Source organism: Mesoplodon bidens (genome assembly GCF_964165515.1).
Source record: "Mesoplodon bidens genome assembly, chromosome: 17".
Lineage (NCBI taxonomy): Eukaryota > Metazoa > Chordata > Mammalia > Artiodactyla > Ziphiidae > Mesoplodon > Mesoplodon bidens.
Window position 1 is genome coordinate 20,548,030 of NC_138174.1, and position 20,692 is coordinate 20,568,721.

At 35.8% G+C, this 20,692-nt stretch overlaps 1 protein-coding gene across 1 annotated transcript in view; it reads right to left on the reverse strand.

Moving 5' to 3' along the window:
- LRRC63 (leucine rich repeat containing 63) overlaps positions 1-20,692 on the reverse strand; it is a gene marked incomplete at its 3' end in the record, with an annotated part of 49,857 nt that overhangs the window by 9,723 nt on the left and 19,442 nt on the right. Inside the window, exons 6-9 of the mRNA XM_081214694.1 lie at positions 20,177-20,313; positions 13,870-13,953; positions 12,074-12,313; positions 1,099-1,268 (exon numbers count right to left, since the gene is read on the reverse strand). Of these exons, the coding sequence (XP_081070820.1) occupies positions 1,099-1,268; positions 12,074-12,313; positions 13,870-13,953; positions 20,177-20,313 (631 nt within the window). The remainder of the gene's footprint in view (positions 1-1,098; positions 1,269-12,073; positions 12,314-13,869; positions 13,954-20,176; positions 20,314-20,692) is intronic.

Genomic DNA, 20,692 nt, shown 5'->3' on the forward strand with positions numbered 1-20,692 from the left:
AAGGTTTTCCTATTTCTGCTTAAAATTGAATTAATTCTCAAGGAGAAGAATACAGGTATCCCAATTTATTGAATTCATTAGTCAGAAAAATTATTTTGCCTGGCTTATTTTTTTTTATTTAAATGATATTACTACATGATATGCACAAACTGACATAAAATGTATTTTCTGACATTCTCTAATGATACGATGGTTGTATAAATTTAAATCGTTTCATTTCAACAGGTTTCATTAGCAATGACATTTTAGATTTAAGTTAACTGCACATAAAAGATATGCCATATATGAAACAATTCTATGCCTTTCTAAAATTGTTATCTCAAAATGCTCTTTTACCTTCCTCTTACTAAATACTAATTCTTAAAGCCTCAAGTTCTACTGTATCCATATGTTGCTTTGCAATGTAATTTTGTACGTTTTACTTTATTTTCTTGCCAGCCTATCACTGAAAGCCTACTGAATGCTGGCACTAGCCTATGGAATCAGGCTTTATGAGATGGCAGTCAAGATAACTGAAAAATTGTACCAGTTTTCTTAGAGCCTGGGTAATGAATTCAAACAACTAAATATAGTACTGGAATTAATCTTTTATTCCCCAAAGCAATCCACAGTTGAGATGGTTGGCACTGGACAAATTTCCACAGAAATGCACAAATATTGAGAACTTGGGTACATGACTTTGAATCCATATGGGGCCAAAACCCCACTGATGACTTTGATTACTATCTTATCCCTGAGAATGGATGCATAAAAAGGCCAATTGTAAGATAAATACTTTTTGCAAAGTATTCTAACATTTTTCTTTTTATAGTAAACATGCTCTGAAAGAAATTTTCTAGATCTTCTTTGAAATCCCCGAAGACATTTTACTAATCATTCTTACGTAAATATTCTGCAAAGATTCCCTAACAATCGCAGACTTTCATTAGGAGCTAGGATTACCAAGAGGATTCACATGAGAAGACACTTATCTTCCACACAGAACCTGTGCTCTCAAAGACATGAATGATTATATACGTAAACTTTAATGGCTTTTAAAGTGGGACTCATAAATCACTGTATGATTCATCAACTCGGGATTTAGAGATATTCTTTTACCAGGAACATTATCGAAAACAAAATTGCTTTCCTTTACTTTTCTGTAGCAGGAAGAGGAACAGACATAAAATATAACAGGAAACTGTGTTACTCCAAAAATATTGCAGGATCGGATGATGCGAAAACCTTCACCGAACATTGGACCATGGCACCATTCACATCGGGATGTGCTGCAATGAAGGAAACATCAAATCTACTAAAGGAAAGACATTTTGCTTGATGCTATGTAAGACTCAAAGTAGTATAAAATATGGCCTTTCTCATTATCGATCTTACCATCTCATTGAGGAGCTAAGACATACGCAAGTGAAAAACTAAATGCTAAAAAATAAATATATGTGTATAAAATAATCCTAGTTCTCTAAAACAAAAAAAGTATAGATTCATAGTAAGAAAACACCCTAAGGACAAATCCCAAATGGAAGACAGTAATTATTCTTGGACCTATTCTCCTATGTGATCACAGGGAATTTTAAATTTCTTCATAATGTTTTTCTGTATTTCCCAAATTTTCTATAATAAATACATATTATTTTTATAACTCAAAATAAATATATCATTTTAAAAATAAAGGGACTGTTGTAACCTAGTGTAGGACTAGTGTCCATGTATATTTTTAAATGCTCACAAATCAGTTAAAAAAAGACATCAGCCAATTAGTATATTAAGAGTAGCACATGAATGGACTATTCACAGAAGATGAAACTTGAACATCCAGAGAACATTGAAAAGTAAATCTTCTCAATTTCATTAGTAATCAGGGAATACAAAACAAAATAACAAAAGAATACCATTTAATAAATCATCAGATGGGCAAAATGTAAAAGTCTGCTAGTGCAAAGTTTGGTGAGGATACATATAAATTGGTGGAGTATAAATTGGTGTAATCACTTTGGAGCAATTTGGCAATTTCTACTTAGGTTGAAGATGTACATACTCATAGAAAGAGTAGAGTGATGGTTGCCAGGGGCTGGGGGAAGAGGGAAATGGAGACGTGTAGGTCAAAGGGTACAAACTTTCAGTTATAAGATGAATGTATTCTAAGGATCTAATGTACAACATGGTGACTATAGTTAATGTGGTATTATATACTTGAAATTTGCTAAAAGTAAACCTTGAATGTTCTCACCTCATAAAACAAGAGTTAACTATATGAGGCAATGGATGTGTTAATTAACATTATCTTTGTAATCATTTCATGGTGTGTATGTATATCAAATAATCCTGTTGTACAATTTAAATATATACAACATTGTTAAAAAAAAAAAAGACAAAAAACAAGCCTCCTCTGGCCAGGAATTGTAAGAGAGGAAAAATATCTTTTCCTCTACACATCTTAGGTTCATTGGCTGGGGCCCTGAAAATTAAATTTGTCAGTTTAAATTGTCAAACAGATTAGCAAGAGAAAAAAACAGTTTAATTATGTACACATACATGGGACTTTCTCAAAGAAATGAGATTCAAAGAAGCAGCCAAATGATTGAGGCTTATATACCATCTTAGGCTAAACAAAGGAAAAGGGGATTTGGGCTTCTGGGCTGAGAAGCCCAGTTATGGGAAGGCAAAGGGTGGAAATATATGGTAAATAAGGGTTGTCTTGTTATACAGCTAAGAGTCTTTCAGGTGATAAGAGTTGTCTCCTGAAGTAGTTCTCTTCCTGGTGTGAAAACATTTTACAAATGAAAATTTCCAAAAGGGGAAATTTATGTTCTATTTTAAGGTAGTTACTGGGAGGTAAAGAGCTTTTCCTGCATCTGTTAGATCTCAGTTGCCTTAAGTTCAAAATAATACCTATGTCAAAGAAGCATATTTTGGGTTGGCATATTCTGGTAGCCTTAAGGAAGTGGAAAAATTCAGAAGGTCCAAGATTTGCTATAGTCCCAGGAAGAGCACAGAAAAATAGAAGATAGAATTTTCAAAGTAATAGTATAAGAAAATTTCTCAGAATTAAAATACATGAGTTTCCAGATTGAAAGGATACATCAAGTACTGAACACATTGAGTTAAAAAAAAAAACTCACAAAGGCACATCATCATGAAAATTTTAAACAACTAGAAAAAAAAGAGAAGATTCAAAAAGCTTCCCCTTCCAAAAAAGAGGTATAGGTTATATATAAAGGATAAGGAATAAGAAAGCTGTAGATCTCAAATAAAAAATAGAAAAGTAGAAGATGATGAAGCAGTGTCTCCAAAATCCTGAAGAAAATGATTGAACCCAGAGTTTTATACCCAGCCAAATTATCAATCAAGTCTGAATGCAGAATAAAGACATATTCAAATACGCATGGTCTCAAATTTTTATTTCCATGCATTCTTTTGCAAGGAGACACTGGAGGGCTGGCTTCACCAAAATGTGGAGGTAAACAAAGAACAAGGTATCCAATGTGACTATAGTAAAGGAAATTCCAAGATAATAGTGAAGGGAAGTCTTGGAATAACAGTTGTGCACCAGATCTAGACAGCAACATTTCTAGATTAGGGCAGAAAGACACAGGGCTCCAGGATGATGTATTAAAAAAAATTAATAGGACTGATAGCCATATCTGATACATTCATACTGATAAAATTTAAATAATTCTATTAGAATTGTCATGGCAGAATTAATGATAAACACATAAAGCAAAGTAAATGAATAAAAGTCAATTACTCTTTCTAGGAAAAACAAAAAGTACAGTAAAAAAAATATATTCATAGTACACTGTGTAGCCTAACTATGCATTACTTAGATTTTATAATAATTTAAATAATAATTATTGATTTAACTTAAAATCATTATTTTACTCGAGAAGTATTAATCATTTATTATGTCACCAGAACTATCCTAGGTACTGGAGATAACATTAATGAACAAATCTATCATGTATTCTTCTCTTCATGGAGTTTACATACTAGAGGACCAGCCTGATATTAAATAAAATAATTAGATAAAATATAAAATGAGGTGATGGTAAGTGCTACAGAAAAAAATTAAAGCAAGGAAGGGGGAGGAATAAGGAATGCCAGTAATGTGAGGCATAGGATGCTTGAAATTTTAAACATTCTGTAAATAACTATATTGTGAGGTTGGAGGAAGAAGACAGGTATATATGAGGGCTGATAAGAGTCCTAATACCTATCTTGCTTAATAGGAAATTTAGAGATAATAGCTAAAATTGAAAACACAAGAAGAATGACTCAAGGATGCTATTTAAAAATATAGAGGCAGCTCCAAAATAAATCCTCATATATATGGTCAAATGATTTTCAGTAAGGGTGCCAAGACAATTCAGTGGGGAAAGGACAGTCTTTTCAACAAATGGTCCTGGGAAAACTGAATATCCACACATAAAAAAAAAATGAAGTTGGACCCTTACTCACACCATATCCAAAAATTTACTAACACTGGATCAAAAACCTAACTGTAAGAGCTAAAACTATGAAACTCTTAGACAAGGGACACGGGTTTGAGCCCTGGTCCGGGAGGATCCCACATGCCATGGAGCAGCTAAGCCCGTTCGCCACAACTACTGAGCCTGCGCTCTAGAGCCCGCCAGCCACAACTACTGAAGCCCGCGCGCCTAGAGCCCGTGCTTTGCAACAAGAGATGCCACTGCAATGAGAAGCCCGCGCACCACAACAAAGAGTAGCCCCCGCTCGCCGCAACTAGAGAAAGTCTGTTCACAACAACAAAGAACCAAAGCATCCAAAACTAAATAAATTAATTAAAAAATATATGTATATGGGGAAAAGCTTCATAACATTAGATTTGGTAATTTCTTGTAAATGACACCAAAAGCACAGGAAACAAAAGAAAAAATAGATTAAGTTGTACTTCAGCAAAATTAAAAACTTCTGTTCATTAAAGGACACCATCAACAGTGGGAAAAGGCAACTGACTGAATGGGGGAAAATATTTGTAAGTTGTATTTTAAAGGGGGTTAATATCCAAAATATATAAGCAACTACAACTTGACAAGAGAAAACACAAACAATCCAATTTAAAAATAGGCAAAGGGGGGCTTCCCTGGTGGCGCAGTGGTTGAGAGTCCGCCTGCCGATGCAGGAGACATGGGTTCGTGCCCCGGTCCAGGAAGATCCCACATGCCACGGAGCGTCTGGGCCCGTGAGCCATGGCCGCTGAGCCTGCGCGTCCGGAGCCTGTGCTCTGCAATGGGAGAGGCCACAACAGTGAGAGGCCCGCGTACCGCAAAAAAAAAAATAAAATAAAAAAAAATAAAAATAGGCAAAGGACCTGAATAGACATTTCTTCAAAGAAGATACACAGATGGCCAAAAAGCACACGAAAGGATACTCAGCATCACTAATAATTAGAGAAATGCAGTGAGAACCACGGTGAGATACCACCTCACACCCATTAGGACGGCCAATAAAAAACACAAAAACAGAAGCAAAACAGAACATAAGTGTTTGAGAGGATGTGAAGAAATTGGAACCCTGTGCACTGCTGGTGGGAATGTAGAATGGTGCAGCCTCTATAAAAAGCAGTGCTGCTGTTCCTCAGAAAATTAAAAATTCAATTACCATATAATACAGCAATTTCACTTCTGGAAACAGAAGAAAAATGGAAAGCAGGTATTTGTACGACCATGTTCATAGCAGTGTTCACAATAGCCAAAAGGTGGCAGCAATGCAAATGTCCTTCAACAGATGAATGGATAAACAAAATGTGGTGTATCCATACAATGGAATATTATTCAACTTTTAAAAGGAAGGAAATTCTGACACAGGCTACAGCATGGATGAACCTTGAGGACATCATGTTAAGTGAAATAAGCTCATCACAAAAACAGACTAATATCGCATGATTCCACTTATATGGGGGGTTTCTGGAGTCGTCAAACTCAGAGACAGAAAGTAGAAGGCAGTTTTCCATGGGCTAGGGGGAGGGGGAAGTGGGGAGTTCTTTTATGGGTATAAAGACTGATTCCAGTTTTGCAAGTTGAAAAGACCTCTGGAGATTGGATGCACAGAAATAAAAATGTGCTGATTGCTAAACAATACACTTTAAAATGACCAAGATGGTAAATTCTGTGTTATGTGTATTTTACCACAATTGAAAATAAAATTTTAAAAATATGAGAGCGGGCTTCCCTGGTGGCGCAGTGGTTGAGAGTCCGCCTGCCAGTCCAGGGGGCACGGGTTCGTGCCCCAGTCCGGGAAGATCCCACATGCCGCGAAGTGGCTGGGCCCGTGAGCCATGGCCGCTGAACCTGCACGTCCGGAGCCTGTGCTCCGCAATGGGAGAGGCCACAACAGTGAGAGGCCCATGTACAGCAAAAAATATATATATATATACACATATATATACATATATATGTGTATATATATATATATATATATATATATATATATATATGAGAGCAAACACCCAGAGGAGAACTGCACAAAGAGTGGCAATAGGTGACTGTGGAGGTAAAGAGTGAAGGGGGCTAGAGATGTGGACAGGGGTGATTTTCATGAAAAGACCCGGAGTAAACATTTGATCTTTTAAACTAAATACTTGTGTTGATAAAAGATAAAATTATTTTAAAGAGAAGAAAATTTGGTTGAGCAGGTCACCTAAACTCTTGAGGAATGTCATCTTCAGAATAAGGGAGTTTAGTGGCCTGAGTTGTTATTTCCTTATTTCCTCTAACTAAATAGTTCTATTACTGTCCCCAAGTAAGTGATATATACTTGAGAAAATATGCTGGTACTAATAAAATCACATGGAAAATTAAATTGCAATATTTAATATAATAATTTTATCAAAAAATTCAAAGACTTTTGCACAGCAATGAAAAATGGGAGGCTATAAAGATGTTAAAAAAACATACTGAGTTGTCTCTAGTAAAGATGACTTCCAAGTATTAAGTATGATCAAGGCTTTATAGTTTAGTGGAACTGAATAATACTTTTGAAACTTTATATCTCTAAGTAAACATTTCTATCATTCTCGTGCGCAAGGAAGTTAAGGTAAAATCCTATGGAACGTGAGTCTTCTGACCCAACTCTCAACAAAGGCAGATTCTCTGTCAGATTGGGGTGATAGAATGCAGGTAGAGACACAGGGAGGCAAAATGCAAAGAGAAGTTGTAGGGGTCAACAAAGAAGCTCACAGCTGCTACTGGGTAGGGCCCAAGTCACTGGGGTGGAGGCAGAAGCTGGGCTTGGAGCAGCCTAGGCGCAGGCGTTGTGCAGAGCCCAGAGCTGAGCCACCATCCAGACTCAGCAAACGTAGTACTGGGGACGGAGGTTGGAAATTAAGAATCAAAGCCAAAAGTAGACGTTAGAGGATGAGGGTGGGGTTGGGTGACAAACGCCTCCTTCGTTGTTTCTATCTTTATGAATATCACGACAGTTGTCCTTGATGCGATTGAACCCCTCATCGTTTTTACCCCTCCCTCTTTTACTTGCCTCACATACTCAGGCAGCCGTTGAGTGCATTTTACCTTCATAATTTGTCGTGTGTCATTTCCTACCTATTTGCTCCTATACCTATGACTTTGGTTTAATCCCTCCTTACCAGTTACAAGAGCACTTTCAGTGAGCTCCACCCCGCCTTCCGCTACTCTAGTCCATCTTCGACACTACTGCCAGGTCTGCTGCCGTCACCTGCAATGGCTCCATGGCCTAAAGAAGAAACCCCATCCGTGGTCTCCATAAGCTAGCTCCAACCTTCCTTTTTTTTTTTGCGGTACACGGGCCTCTCACTGTTGTGGCCTCTCCCCTTGTGGAGCACAGGCTCCGGACGCGCAGGCTCAGCAGCCATGGCTCATGGGCCCAGCCGCTCCGCGGCATGTGGGATCTTCCCGGACCAGGGCACGAACTCATGTCCCCTGCATCGGCAGGCGGACTCTCAACCACTGCACCACCAGGGAAGCCCCAACCTTCCTTTTTAAACTTACTTTTTGCTACTCTTCGTAGATGTTTTGTTGTGGCTGGACATTCACTTTTCTCTTTGCCCACGTTCCTATTTTTACTCAACTTTGGTTCATTTCCCCATTTGGTTCCCTCTTCCTGGAATGTCTTTAATACAACACATATTTCCAAATATATAAATTTAACCTGTTCTTCTAAGATTCTTTTCAAACACCGTTTCATTCCTAAATCTTTTCCCTATTTTCCCAGCTGTAGTTATAATCTTTCCTTCTCTAGCCCCTTTTATTTGTAATTAATTTGTCACTTTTTATTTACATGAATACCCATCCTTGTAAAATTTCCAAAAAATATAGAAGCATACAGGAAAAAAAGCACAGAATTTCCCCTTTATTCCTCCTTTAAATCATTCTAACTCCCCTTTGCAGAATAACTAAAGCTCACATATGGTGGTGTTCCCTCTAGTTCCCAGACACATGACTATTTTTTACATAAATGGAATCTCTCTTGTGTATGTGTTCTCTCTGTATGTGTCTGTACGTACAGCTTGCTTTTCTGATTTAACAAAATGCTTTGGACAGCTTTCTATGTCAATACATTTTGTTTTACTTCATTCTTATTAACAGCACCATAATGTTCCAAAATATGGATACACCATTTTATCTTACTACTTTTTTATTGATGCACACTTAGTCTGCAGTTATCATCCCTCTGCCTGTGTGTTCACATATAACTATTTCTATAAGACATATTACTAAAATTTAGATTTCTGTTTTAAGGAATATGTAAGATACTGTCAAATTAACCTTCCACAAAACTTCCACCAACTTGACAGTGCCACCAATGGTGCATGATAATCCTGTTTCTGGGCATGCAAGGGCAACACTTAATGTCAATCTTTTTAATTTTGATAAAACAGGTAGGTAAAAAACCCTATTGTTGCTATTTTACATTGCAGTTCCTTGGTTACTAGAGAGATTTAACATTCTTTATGTTTATCATCTATATATCGTCTTCCATGAATTGCATATTCCTATCATTTAACCACTTTCCTATGGGTTATATCTTTTCTTATTGATTTGTGGGAGATACATGTTTAAACAGTTATAAGCATTGCAATATCTTCTTTCAGTTAATAGCTTGCCTCAATATTATTGATGGTTATAATATTATGTAGAAACATCTTTTGTCAAATTTATGAAACTTTGCTTTACTGTTTATATTTTTGAGGTTTGTTTAAGGCATCTTTCTCTACCTTGAAGTCATACAGATAATCTCCTATACTTGCTTGTTAAGGCTTTAAAATTTTGCTTTTCATATTTAAGTCATTAATCCAATTGGAAATGATTTTGTAAATGATGGTAACATATTCATAGCAGAAACATAATTATATACTTCTTACTTATAGATGATCAGATGTTTCAGTGTCATTTATTGAAAAGTCTCTCCTTTCCCTACTGATCCACAGTGCTATTTTTGTCCAACGTCGTTTCACATGTACATGAGAACATAACTGGGCTATGTATTCTTCATTGGTTAGATTGTCTTTCCTTGCGTGTAATATCAACTGTATTTCTCTAATTTTATAAGTCTTTATATCTGATAGGCAAGTCCCTAATGTTAGGCTCCTTTTTCAGGCTTGCTTTGGCTATTTTAGAGTCTCTGCTTTTCCGTACACATTTTATAATCAGCTTATCAAGTCTCTCAGAAAATTCTGTTCAGATTTTGACCAGAATTGCATTGAATCTATAGCTCTATCTGGGGAGAACTGATATATTTTTTGTATTAAATCATCTTATACCTGAGTGTGTGTATCTCTCCCATTTAATTCAGCTTTCTTTACCTTTTTGTAAAGTTTTAATCTTTTTCTCCATAAATATCTTGGACATACTTCACTTGATATATTCCTAGGTACATTATGTTTTTTATTGCTATCATAAAAGGTATCTTTTCAAAAATCACATTTCTCACTGTTTGATATCTGATTTTAGTTACATCTTCTTTTTAACACCACACCATAGACTTTGTTGTTACTATTAATTTATAGATCGTAGAGATCATATTTGTTTACCCCATATTTTCTAATTTCTTTTCCCTCCAGCCCTTCTTACATCTCAGAACATACTTCTGGAGTTACCTTTCTTCTTTCTCATGTACATTCTTTGCATGTTTCATTTCACTAAAGTGAAAATCTGTGGGGAATAAATTCTCTATTTTATTATCTGAAAATCAATTTTTCTCCCTTGTTCTTGAAAGTTATTTTTGCTGGGCTAAATAACATTTCTTCAGTTATTGTTCCACTGTTGCTAGCAGTTTATTTGTTGTTCTTTGTAAGTGACTTTTTTTCCAGCTGATTTCTAAGTCTTTGTCTTTGGTGTTCTTCACTTTCACCACAAGGTGTTTTACTTGGCTTGTGTAGAGTGTTCAATATCTGTGAATTCACTCCTTTCATCACTTCTGAGAATTTACAGACACTACCTCATTGAACAATGACTCCCAACATTCTCTGGGACTCTAAGGATATGTTAAATTTTCTCCTTTTACTGTCCATATCTCTTTGCCTCCTGTCCACATATACACAATAATTTCTCCAGATTTCTCTTCATATGTGCATAATTGTCTGTTAAACCCACGCACCAATTTCAACTATTACACTTTTAGTCTCTAGAATTTAATTGCGTTTAAAATTTCTTTTTCATATTTGCCTGGTCATATTTGATGGTCTTTTATTCCTTAACCATTTTAAAAATTATATCTTACTTCTTTAAACACTTAAAGTAGGTAATTCATATTCTGTCAACAATTCTAATATCTTAGATCCTTGGAGATTCATATCTGTTGATTGTTTGTGATAATTTTTACTCTTGGTGTTTTATTTCCTCATGTATTTGGAAATTTTAATTTTGAGATAATATTCATTTGAAACAATTTTCTGGAATCTTTAATGTCTAAATTGAGGATGTTTCTCTCAAAAACATTTGTTCTGCTGAAAGAGAAGTATTCACTGCTCTGGGGCCACCAGCCCCTTTGGGAGTACAGATTTCACTCAGGAATACCATGTTCAGCTTCCCTATTTTGTGGTGAATTCAAATCTATCGGTCCCATATATGTTTACAGTCACTAGTTAGGTTTTAATTCTTTTTAAATGTTTTTGTCCTTGGTGATTTTACTTTCTCATGTGCATTCAAATCTCATGAACATTGACATAGTGCATTAAAATCAAAAACTTTGGCACCTGGTTCCTTTTTTTATTGATAGATTTTTAATTACTTTTTCAGTTTCTCCAGTGGTTACTAGTCTGTTCAGGTTTTCTGTCTTCTATTCAATCAATATTGGTGATTAATATACTCCTGGAAAACCATTTTACTTAGGCATACAACAAATATTTGTTATATCAGGGAATTCCCTGGTGGTGCAGTGGTTAGGACTCAGCACTCTCACTGCTGTGGTCTGGGTTCAATCCCCGGTCAGGGAACTAAGATCCCGCAAGCCATGCAGCACGGCCAAAAAAAAAAAGTTATATAAGTAATACAAGCACTGATGATCGGTAGTGCAGTAAAAATTAGTTCTACACCATCTAAAAGGAAATAAGAGGTGAGCCTGAGTGGACTCATAGTGTGTGGGCTTTAAGAATCCTAGTCCTGAGACAGGCAATAATTCCCACACTGGCTGTCGACCCCTGAGGAAGAGAAGTTGCCCTGTGTGTGTCTGCTCTATTCCTGGTCTCTATGAAGTTAGAGTAGAATAAAGCATTTCCCTTCAGAGTGTGCCTGGCACTAAAGAATCTTTTTTTTGGAAGAATCCCCCTTTGTCCTTAGTGGTTCATAGAAAAGACTTAAACTACAACTGTATAGATACTGCCAGCTACACCTCAGCAATCAGTACCTCACATTGGATTTAAGTAATAACTTGAGAAGGTGGGCTGAATTCAGACTAAAAAATTATGCCTGAAGAGCCAGAAGGAGCAATCTGAAAGATGGCATATGTTTTGGTGTGTGGTGGTGTGTGTGTGTGTACAGTAAAACTATCATCTGGCCCTGTAATAAAGAATATTTTAAATATTCATTTAAATGCTTAAAAGTGTGTTTTGGTAAAAAGAGCTTCAGAATTTGCTCACCATTTCAGTAACTTTTGAATTTCCGCTGGGATCACATTATAATATTTATGTAGATTATTCTCTAAAAAGAACAAAGAAGTAAGTTGAGTAAGTCGTTGTGGACTATTCCTAGAATTCTCTTTCCAAAGACTAGGATGAGTGAAATTATTCTCAAATAGGATTTTTTTCAGGTTAAGCTTCAAAATTGCAGGTGGAAAACTAGTCAGTTCATTTCCATCAACGATCAATTTTTCAAGTGATCTGCAAATAAAGGAAACCATATTTTAAAAGATAGAAGAAGAAATCTGTCCCAGTGTTCCCCCCAAATGGTATAAAACTTAGTAGTAATAAAATGTGTTAAGTATTTCCTTAAAATCAAGAGAATTAACTAAAATGCAACCAAACCAATATATTATCAGGGAAGTAAGTGCATTTGTGTAAATAGTAGAGTTAAAGCACATATTTTGGGTCTTTGCAACAAGTCATCACTATGGAAAAAGAAATAATCACAAACAGAAGAATGAATGTTATACTACATAAAATATAATACAGTATAGGATAGTGATACAAAGAAAGAATTTATTTTCATAGGCAAATGAAACATTAACACATACTTTTTTTCATTCAGGTAAAGGTCTCAACTATTGGTGGAAGGCAGCAGTGGGGAAACAGACCATCATGCTGGGGGAAGCTTTTATCTTGCTTTTATAAAATATTAAAGAAAAATGTGTTTTATGAATTTTGGGGAAGGAAAGATAGCCTGTAATAGACTCAGAAAGTTCAGTGGAGTTCCAGAATTAACAAGGGAGAAAAAAAGAGAACAGAAAGAATCCTGAAAAATAATCTCCCCCCCAAAAAAAGAAATATGAAAAGCAGAAAGTAAATAAATAGTAAATACAAAGTAAAACAGAAGGTAAAAAATTAAATATATCATAACAAATGTGAACAGGCTGAATTCTATTAAAATACAAAGATTATTACACAGGAAATTAAATAATTGGTATAAATATTAGAAAAACAAACAAAATGATCTCATTTTACTGAAGATAAGATAATGCTCCTAGAAACCAAATAAAATCTAGTAAAACTCAATCAGAACTAAGATAATTTTTTACATAGTTCGATTTTAAAATGTAAAGAAGTAAAGAGCTCTTCTCTATTCTGTTGTATTCTTTATTTCTCTATTCTGACTGGCGATAGTCAACTAGAAATGGGAATTACAGAAAATGTTACATTCATAGTAGCAACACAATTGTATGTTTTTGGGGGGAGGAGGGGCTTAGAATGATATTAAATGATCTTAAAGATCATAATATAAAGAGACTAGTTGAGACTATTATTGAAAAACAATCTCCATACTAGTTATTAAAATTATTCTAAAGTCATAATCAAAAGAGTATGGTACTGACCTAGAAGATCAGAGGTCAACTTCAGAGACTTTTTAGAAATTAGTACAAGAAAGAATCAGAGCTTAGTATTAAAGCACTGTGTATTACTAGCATTTTGTGTATATGTATTTCCTTACAAAAAAATCAACTGATAAGAATTACAGGTGCACACACGGATAAATGGACAAAAGCAGCTTGTCATTCTGTTAAGGTGGTCATCAATACTAGCTTTTAAATAATTACTGAAAATGTTATGTCTTAAAAATACTAAACACCATTCAATTTACATTTTGGTAAACCTTATGCTTCACATATTATGTTTTATGGCTATTGAATAAATGAAAGGACTCAATTTTATCCATCACAGTCATCACCTAATATATCCTTAAGGGGCATATGTCTTATGGGTACTTACTACTTCCAAAATACCTGAGTTTCTTGATTTCATTTGGAATAAAAGCAATACTATTGTAGGAAATATCAAGTTCCTCAAGATTAAGCAAGCAAAATAACCTTAAATAGAAAGAGAAAATGATTATATGTTTACCATTACTGGGCATTAATAAAGAATTTAATTCTTCAGTAAATAGAAGCATAGAGAAACTATTTTTCTAAAATTTTTCAACTTATGGACTTTAAAAAATTATAAATGGTATAATTACAATGAAATTTCCTAAAAATGATTCATCTATCCCTTAAGACTGGTTTGAAATGTTTAGATTTGGTAAAGCCCCATCTAGAAAAAAACACCTCTATTAGTTCCCTAGGGCTGACATAACAAATATCACAATCTGGGTGGCTTAAAGCAAGAGAAATTTATTCTCTCACAGTACAAGAGGCCAGAAGTCTGAAACAAAGGGGTCGGCAGAGTTGGTGCCTCTGGAGGCTCTGAGGGAGAAACTGTCCCTTGCCCCTCTCCTAGCTTCTGGTGGTTGCCAGCCATCCTTGGTTTTCCTTGGTTTGTGGCAGCATAACTCCACCTTCGTCTTCACATGGCCTTCTTATAAGGACACCATTTATTGGATTTAGAACCCACCCTAATCCCACCCTAATCCAGTATGACCTCATGTTAACTAGTTACACCTGCAAAGATCCTATTTCCCAATAAGGTCACATTCTAAGGTTCTGCATGGACACGAATTTTTGAAGGGCACCATTCAACCCAGTGCAGTTGCATTAAGATTTTCCTGATGAAATATCTTTGGTCTTTCTTTCCATTAAGCAAAGTACTTAAAAGTAAGAACCAAAGAACACAAAGGCTAACGCAGAGAGTCCTGTCTCCTGGGGGCTGGGAGTGGGAGTTGCTTCTTGGAGACTGGAATTGAAGTATGACATTTACCAAAATCCCTAGTAAATATTCCCCTCTTTGTGAATGCTCTTCTCAAATACCTTCCTGTTTCACTTAAAGGATGAAAAATTACTTGCATGATTATTAACTAAAGCATCATGAGCACAATATTTCATTAACTTCCTACTATTTTAGTGTGGATTATAATGGTCCTCATGATCTGTCCCCAGACTACTCGTCCAACTCACCTCTCACATTACCCCACATTCACTTCAGGCCCAGAAGTTATTTGCTGAATTTCCCTGAATTAGCCCAGTTCTCACATATCTCCAATTCCCCCAAATTTGACTCTTTGATCAGTGTCTGCCATTTTTTTAAGTCTTGGCTTAGATGTCACCTCTTCCAAGGAACTCTTCCTGCATCTTTCAGAATGGGTGAGCTGCCTCTTCTGTACTTCTCTGCTTACCACTATCATAGAATTTATCACACTGTGTAATAAATGTCTGTCTACTAAACTATGACATTCTGGAGGCCAAGGATTCTATTTTACATTTCTGTATATCCAGTGCTTTGCCCAGTGCCTAGCACATCAAAAGTACTTATGAAATCACAATTGAATAAAAGGTATGGTGACCTCAGTTAATTTAAAATCATTTGCTTTGAGAAACTAATGAGATTGAATAGAAAAGCAAAAAAAAAAAAACTTTTCAGTTCAGTGTTCATCTCAGACTTTTTTTCCACCTCTGTAAAGAAAACGTTAATACCATCTGTTCCATTTTTTTAACTCAAAATTATGTTATTTCATGTTCTTGCCTCAGGCAGTTTCTAGAGTCATTTTGTCTTCCCTTATTACTTCAGTAAAAGCAAATTAGTCTGGTTCTAGGCTTTCACTGTTGATGATAAATTCCTGTTGATTGTAATTTTTAATCGGGCTTGTAGACAGCACTGAGAAAGCTAATTAAGAAATTTCTAGAGTTGAAATTTATCTCATCTATACATGATTTTAGAGAGCAAATCTGTTTAGACAGCCTCAGTTTGGTTTGATACTCTGTACCCCACTAGCAACAAATCTATCACAATTTTCAGGGTGTATAGAATGTTTTACATTTATTTCATTGTTTTATTTATCAGCACATCATTGAGCAATGAGATGCTTAAACTAGAGCCTTGCTCTTGGCTTGGAGGATTGTGCTAGCATTAATATTTGCATGTCATAACATTAATCACCACCACAGCAACGTAAATATTATTTATTGAGAGCCTACTATGTGTTTGTGGCAGTTTAGAATGATCTTTCACTGGACCACAGCAATATTGTTAATATTATTTACAGATTCTAAAAATGGAAGCTACCTTGATTCCTTGCAATGGTAAATGTTCAAAAAGAATAAAATACCTAGGAATAAACCTACCTAAGGAGGCAAAAGACCTGTATGCAGAAAATTATAAGACACTGATGAAGGAAATCAAAGATGATATAAACAGATGGAAAGATATACCATGTCCTTGGATTGGAAGAATCAACACTGTGAAAATGACTATACTACCCAAAGCAATCTACAGATTCAGTGCAATCCCTGTCAATTTGCCAAAGGCATTTTTCACAGAACAAGAACAAAAAATTTTACAGTTTGTATGGAAACACAAAAGACCCCAACTAGCCAAAGCAAACTTGAGAAAGGAAAACGGAGCTGGAGGAATCAGGCTCCCTGACTTCAGACTATACTACAAAGCTACAGTAATCAAGACAGCATGGTACTGCCACAAAAACAGAAATATAAATCAATGGAACAGGATAGAAAGCCCAGAGATAAACCCACACACATACGGTCACCTTATCTTTGACAAAGGAGGTAAGAATATACAATGGGGAAAAGATAGCCCCTTCAATAAGTGGAGCTGGGAAAACTGGACAGATACATGTAGAAGAATGAAATTAGAACACTTCCTAACACCATACACAAAAATAAACTCAAAATGGATTAAAGACCTAAATGTAAGGCCAGACACTATCAAACTCTTAGAGGAAAACATAGGCAGAACACTCTGACATAAATCACAGCAAGATCTTTTTTGACCCACCTCCTAGAGAAATGGAAATAAAATAAAAAATAAACAAATGGGACCTAATGAAACTTCAAAGGTTTTGCACAGCAAAGGAAACCATAAACAAGATGAAAAGGCAACCCTCAGAATGGGAGAAGATATTTGCAAATGAAGCAACTGACAAAGAATTAATCTCCAAAATATACAAGTAGCACATGCAGCTCAATATCAAAAAAACAAGCCAATCCAAAAATGGAAGACCTAAATAGACATTTCTCCAAAGACATACAGATTGCCAACAAACACATGAGAGGATGCTCAACATCACTAATTATTAGAAAAATGCAAATAAAAACCACAATGAGGTATCACCTCACACCAGTCAGAATGGCCATCATCAGAAAATGTACAAACAGTAAATGCTGGAGAGGATGTGGAGAAAAGGGAACCCTCTTGCACTGTTGGTGGGAATGTAAATTGGTACAGCCACTATGGAGAACAGTATGGAGGTTCCTTTAAAAACTAAAAATAGAACTACCATATGGCCCAGCAATCCCACTACTGGGCATATACCCTGAGAAACCCATAATTTAAAAAGAGTCATGTACCAAAATGTTCATTGCAGCTCTATTTACAATAGCCAGGACATGGAAGCAACCTAAGTGTCCATCGACAGATGAATGGATAAAGATGTCGCACATATATACAATGGAATATTACTCAGCCATAAAAAGAAATGAAATTGAGTTATTTGTAGTGAGGTGGATGGACCTAGAGTCTGTCATACAGAGTGAAGTAAATCAGAAAGAGAAAAGCAAATACCGTATGCTAACACTCGTGTATGGAATCTAAAAAAATGGTACTGATGAACCTAGTGGCAGGGCAGGGATAAAGACACAGTCGTAGAAAATGGGTGGTGGGGGGAAGGGAAGCTGGGACAAAGTGAGAGATGAGCATTGACATATATACACTACCAAATGTATAATGGATGGCTAGTGGGAAGCTGCTGCATAGCACAGGGAGATCAGCTCCATGCTTTGTGATGACCTACAGGGATAGGATGGGGAGGGTGGGAGGGAGGCTCAAGAGGGAAGGGCTATGGGGATATATGTATACTTATAGCTGATTCACTTTGTTTTACAACAGAAATTAACACAACATTGTAAAGCAATTATACTCCAGTAAAGGTATTTTTTAAAAGAAGAACTGTAAAAAAAAAAAAAAAAGGAAGCTATAAGAAGTTAAGTAGTTTATCCAAGTCAGTATGAAATCAAATTAGTACTCCCTGTTCTTCAGGTATATGGATACAAAGTAATTCAATCCCTATCTTTAATCAATAGCAATATGGGAAAATAAATTTGTGCACTTCCAGAATCAGCTCTTACTTCAGGGTTCACAAGTATGTTCTTAAGTTCTTTATTCCAAACAGCTTCTTTTTCCCAAAGAACATGCTGGGTAATTAAATCAAACTGAACCAAAACAAGGCAAAACTTTGATTCTGTTAGTTAAAAGTACTAATATTCTATGTCATTTTCCTCCTGGTATCCACTGAGAAAAAGATAAGAACTTTTTTTTTTTTTTTTTTTTTTTTTTTTGGTATGCGGGCCTCTCACTGTTGTGGCCTCTCCCGTTGCGGAGCACAGGCTCCGGACGCGCAAGCTCAGCGGCATGTGGGATCTTCCCGGACCAGGGCACGAACCCGTGTCCCCTGCATTGGCAGGCGGACTCTCAACCACTGCGCCACCAGGAAAGCCCAGAACTTTTTTTTTTTTAACTTTTGTTACAGTTATGGCTTCATAACTTCAGGGAGTGAGGTGTGTGTACATATATGTATGTGTGTGTGTGTATACACAGAAACAATTATAGATATGTGTGTACACACAGATTAGTATACATACATAAGTTACCTATCTCTGTCCACTGAGAGTGTCTAGAAGCAATATCATCCCAACAGCAGTGGGAATATCCAACACCCAGATCTTATTTTTTAAATACCATCCTCCAATAAAAAGGAAATAGGGTTTCCTAAGAGAAATGGCTGATTCTAGTATCAAGGCAGGGAATCAAGGCAGTACAGTTTATGTTACTCTGGAAAGATAAATGAGTCAAACAAAAATAAAACTCATAATGCAATATCTTTACTTAGTATTAAATACATTTTATGTGTAATGTGTGATGTGTATATAAGCATTTTTACACAGAAATGTTATAATTTTTATATACTTCTTAATTTTTCAAAATGAATAGTTTTACAGTGTTTTAATGTAGATCTTGGATTGTTAATTACAAACAATGCTGGATGGACAGTTTTATAAATGAATTTTGATGCACTTTCTTAATTACTATAAGAACCTTCTTTTACAAAATGTTATTCAACTATTTAAGAGTCCCTGTGCTCTTAACTTTTTGCCCTTAACCTACATTCAATTTGTTAAAATCTAACTGGAAGAGATATCTTGTTTTGGCATATGGTTAAGGTTTTGGTTCAAAACTTTCATTAAGACTTAAATAATTACCAGTCCATATGTGGGGAAAAAATCCATCTCTTTTATACCTGGATATCAACATTCCTATTAGAGTTTAAAGGATCTTAGACACAGGTAATTTCTTAGTTCATAGATTAGGAAATTGAGGGCTAGAATGGTTGTGTCTTTCTCCAGATCAAATAGATAATCTCAACTTTGAAGTTAAAAGTCTAGAATTCTTTTTTTCTCGATCTTTTTTAAAAAAATTAATTAACTTATTTATTTATTTTTGGCTGCATTGGGTCTTCACTGCTGCGTGCAGGCTTTCACTAGTTGTGTTAAGCAGGGGCTACTCTTTGTTGTGGTGTGTGGGCTTCTCATTGCAGTGGCTTCTCTTGTTGCGGAGCACGGGCTCTAGGCACACATGCTTCAGTAGTTGTGGCTCGCGGGCTCTAGAGCACAGGCACAGTAGTTGTGGCGCACAGGCTTAGTTGCTCTGCAGCATGTGGGATCTTCCCAGACCAGGGCCCAAACCCATGTCCCCTGCATTGGCAGGCAAATTCTTAACCACTGCACCACCAGGGAAGTCCCAAAGCTAGAATTCTTAATTCCAAGTTCAGAGTTCTTTTGATATCCAAAAAGGCTACCAAGGGATAGGTGTAAGTTTCTCACCTGAGCTTCTTTATATGATCTAATCCATACTCAGATAATGGATGTCTAGATATGTATTTACTAGCCCCAGATTAATTGCCATCTATGTAACTGGTAGGTTTTTTTTAAAAACACGATAATTAGAAGCAAATCAGCTAATTGGAACTGAATAAAAATTATCAAATGGCTAAAAAGTAGCTAGCTGCTTTCAGAAGGGAAATTGATCCTTTTCTAAATTATATGCTCTTTATTTTCTGTGTTTATAATCTCAGACTATCAACCTTACCCAGGTGGAAGCGTAGTAATCAAATTAAAGGCAATGTTGAAAGTTCTAAGGAACTTAAGTTGTTGAATTGTAGAAGGGATTTCTTTGATAGGATTATTTCTCAGATTCAGTATTTGTAAATTTTTAAGACAAAATATCTGAAGAATGGAAAAGAGAAATAAGCATGAGTAGAATACTAAAGTATGCGAATCCTTATTTTTTACATTTTATAAACCCTTTGAACTAATGCAGTCAAATCAGTGTGGTAACACTAGTTGGCTGTGTCATATATCTCAATAAATACCTTTGGTAAGCCTTGAAAATAACTAACCTGCATTCATATGTATGATATGGTAAGATAGTACAACTACTGTACTCATATACCCTTGACTCAAGAACGTTCCTTTTCTAAATGGGAAAATCATCCTGTTTGATCAAGCTCACGGTTTCATAAGAGGCAACCATGTCAAGAATGATACCATTTCTGCTTCTACCTTTTCCTGTCCTAAACTATTTCAGTAGGCTCTGTCTCTGCCA